The sequence below is a fragment of the Arachis duranensis genome, chromosome 3, assembly GCF_000817695.3.
Source record: "Arachis duranensis cultivar V14167 chromosome 3, aradu.V14167.gnm2.J7QH, whole genome shotgun sequence".
In the NCBI taxonomy this organism is placed as follows: Eukaryota; Viridiplantae; Streptophyta; class Magnoliopsida; order Fabales; family Fabaceae; genus Arachis; species Arachis duranensis.
In genome coordinates, this window is record NC_029774.3 from 120,000,635 (window position 1) to 120,004,216 (window position 3,582).

Consider the following 3,582-nt stretch of genomic DNA (forward strand, 5'->3'; position numbering starts at 1 on the left):
AATTTGCTACACAATGTGCTGAACGGTCTTGATGCCAGAGGCTTAGTCATGATGTCTGCGACTTGTTCATGTGTAGAAATTGGTAACAGATAAATTAAGTCCTCTTGCCATTTATCCCTCACAATGTGACAATTAGTCTCAATATGTTTTGTACGCTCGTGAAATACTGGGTTAGTAGCAATATAAATGGTAGATTTACTATCACAGTACAAATTCACAGGTTTACCAAGTGGCGCTCCTAAGTCTTTCAACACATAACTAAGCCATTGAGCTTCTCTGGTGGCCAGTGCAAGAGCCCGATATTCTGCCTCAGAGGAAAAAACTGCGACGGTTACTTGCTTCTTGCTCTTCCAAGTGACAACGGAGGAACCCACATAGAAGCAATAGGCTGAAACCGATCGTCGCAAGTCAGGGCATCCAGCCTAGTCAGAATCAGAAAATCCAGTGAGAGATATATCGGAATTGGCCAAGAAGAACAACCCCGCTGCCGGAGAATTCTTTATGTACTTGAGGATCTTATGTGCCGCTTGCAAGTGATTAGTTGTGGGACAATCCAAGAATTGGCTGAGCTTGCCAATTGTAAAGCTTATATCCGGCCTTGTGTTTGAGAGATACAACAGTTTTCCAATGATTTTTCTATAATCGGAAGAATCAGGCAGACTATTTTCATCATCCTTGCTCAATTTCGCCCCATAGTCCATGGGAGTGGAGGCATGCTTACAAAGCTCAAAGCCAGTGTCCCCCAAGAGATCTAGAACATATTTTCGCTGATATAAAGCTATGCCTTTTAAAGACCTAGCAACCTCTAAGCCAAGGAAGAACTTGAGATCACCTATGTCCTTAAACCGAAATCTGTCATGCAAAGTTTGTTTCACCCTTTCAATTTCAAACAAATCGTCCCCTGCCAACACTAAATCATCAACATAAACCAAAATGATTGTAAAATCAGTACTTTGGGATTTAGTAAACATGTTGTAATCAGATTTATACTGATTATATCCTAACTCCAGCAGAATAGATTTCAGTTTGAAGTTCCATTGTCTACTAGCTTGTTTAAGCCCATATAGAGACTTTTCAAGCTTGCAAACCTGACCCGGAGCTATCGCAAGACCTTCGGGGGGTTTCATGTACACTTTCTCATCAAGCTCACCATGTAGAAAGGCGGTATTAACGTCAATTTACTTCAAATGCCATCCCTTGATAGCAGCTAGTGCCAAAATAACCCGCAGTGTTTCTAGCTTGATAACGGGACTAAACGTGTCTTTATAGTCAATTTCACGGACTTGAATGAACCCCTTTGCTACGAGACGAGCCTTGTGTCGCTCAACACTACCATCAGGGTGATATTTGACCTTAAAGATCCACTTACAACCAATCGCCTTCTTACCACTCGGAAGGGAAGTCAATATCCATGTTTTGTTCTCATTCAGTGCATCCAATTCAGCTCGGATGGCCTCTCGCCAACAAGGTTCAAGTATGACATCTTCATAGCATTTAGGCTCAATGTTCAAGATAGCTAATGAGTATGCACTATGCATGGGTGAAAGAGATTTGTATGATAAAAACTTTGAGATTTGATATCGTTGATTGGAAGAAGTTTCTCTGTTGTGATTATTAGTAATATTCATGCATTTATAATCTTTTAAGTATGCTGGTGGTTTACTAATGCGTGATGATCTTCTTGGTGTGGGGTGAGAAGATGATGATACATTGTGATATTGAATGTTTGAATGAGTGGGTTGTGCATGCAATGCTGGACTCGAGGATTCAATATCTGTGGGCTGTGTGGTAGTGTGTATGTGTGGTGTAGGTTGATTAGTGTGGAGTGGATTGGAAACAGAAGTGTGAAGATCGGTTATGTGGTGGTCAAACAAATCATAATCATGCATGACGTGGGGTATATTATGTTGTTGAAAACCTGGTTCTTGGTGAGAATCAATACGTAACTGAGATTAAGCAATATATGAAAAATGATTTTCATAGAATTTGACATCTTGAGACACAAAAATTTCTTTTGAAATCAGATCAAGAAGCACATAACCTTTGGTACCCTCCCTGAAACCGAGGTGAACACATTTTCTTGAACAAGGGTCTAATTTTGTTCTACTATTCTTGATCGTGCTTGCATATGCCAAACAACCAAATACTCTAAGGTAAGAGAAATGGGAGAGTGATTTATGCAGTACTTCAAACGGAGATTTTTCATGTAAACGAGGTGTGAAAATTCAATTTATCAAATAGACTGCGTGGATCACTCCAAAACTTCAATAACACTTAGGTATTTGGGCATAGAACATAATGGCCCTTGCCACAGTCAAAATGTGTTGATGCTTTCGTTCAACAACACCATTTTGCTGTGGCGTCTCAATGCATGACCTTTGGTGCAAAATTCCAAATGAAGCATAAAAGGTTGGTATTAAAAGTTCAGGACCATTGTCAGTTCGAATAATTTTTACAGATTTTTCAAATTGGTTTTTGACAAGTTTAACAAATTTTTGCATCAAAGATGCTACTTTAGCCTTAGTCTTCATCAAATTTATCCAAGTAAATCTACACTTGTCATTCATTATAGTGAGAAAATATCTATGGCCATTAATAGACGAAATAGCAAGTGGTCCCCAATATCAATGTGAAGCAAATCAAAATTATTATCAAAAACAGTATCACTTTGAGAAAAAAGCAATCTTCTTTGTTTTTCTAATTGACAAGAGTCACAAGGATTTTCATTTATTGTACAATCAATGAACTTGAAAGTTTGCTTCATAACAGCTAGTGTATTATTAGGAATATGACCTAATCTATCATGTCATAAATGTTGCATGTGTGCTCTTTGTGTGGGTGCTGTGATATAGTGTGTAGTATGGTGTTCGTCAAGAGGGGTAATGCTGTGTTTATTTAGTATGTATAGACCATCAACAGAGTTAGTAATACCAATCATCTTCTCTGTGTGTTTGTCCTGTATCTCACAGTTTATATTAGAAAAAGTTATTTTACAATGCAATGATGCAGTTAGTTTCGACACTGATATGAGTTTAAAATTAAAGGAAGGAATGTACAATGCATTGGTAAGATAAAGATTTTCTGAAAACTTAATGGTTCCCACGATGCAGCTCACAGTGGAAGTACCATTAGGGAGTTTGACAATGATCGAATCAATTTCAAATGTTTCAGAAAAATCCCTGAGGCAATATGACACATGGTCAGTGGCACCAGTGTCTATTATCCAAGGTTTATATTTTTGTATGCAAACATTAAGAGTCTTTATGTGAGATTTAAAATGCAGAATATGTGTCACCTTACCATGAGGAGGTGGCTGAGGTTGAGTTAAAATGTGGTTCACGCTATGAATATGTTTCGTTTCTTGCTTATTGAGTAAGGCCAGTAAAGCTTCCTTTTGTTCTGGAGTGAAATCGCTCCCTATAGTCTTCATCTCCTCCAACTAGGGGTGATTGAAACCGAGATCATCATTGCTCTCCTCGATTTCTTCACCTGTGTTGAAGCAATTCATCATTGCTGGGGCAGAGTTAGTGTTTCTTTGCCTTAGATGAGGAGGAAGTCCGTGTTTCTTGTAACATGTATCTA

The 3,582-nt window shown here is 38.5% G+C and overlaps 1 protein-coding gene across 1 annotated transcript; it reads right to left on the reverse strand.

Annotated features, from left to right (window-relative positions):
* Positions 1–1,178: 1,178 nt before the first annotated feature.
* Positions 1,179–1,538, reverse strand: LOC127745591 (uncharacterized mitochondrial protein AtMg00820-like). Its single transcript, XM_052258468.1, has one exon. The coding sequence runs from the start codon at positions 1,536–1,538 to the stop codon at positions 1,179–1,181; it is 360 nt and encodes a 119-aa protein (XP_052114428.1).
* Positions 1,539–3,582: the final 2,044 nt, after the last annotated feature.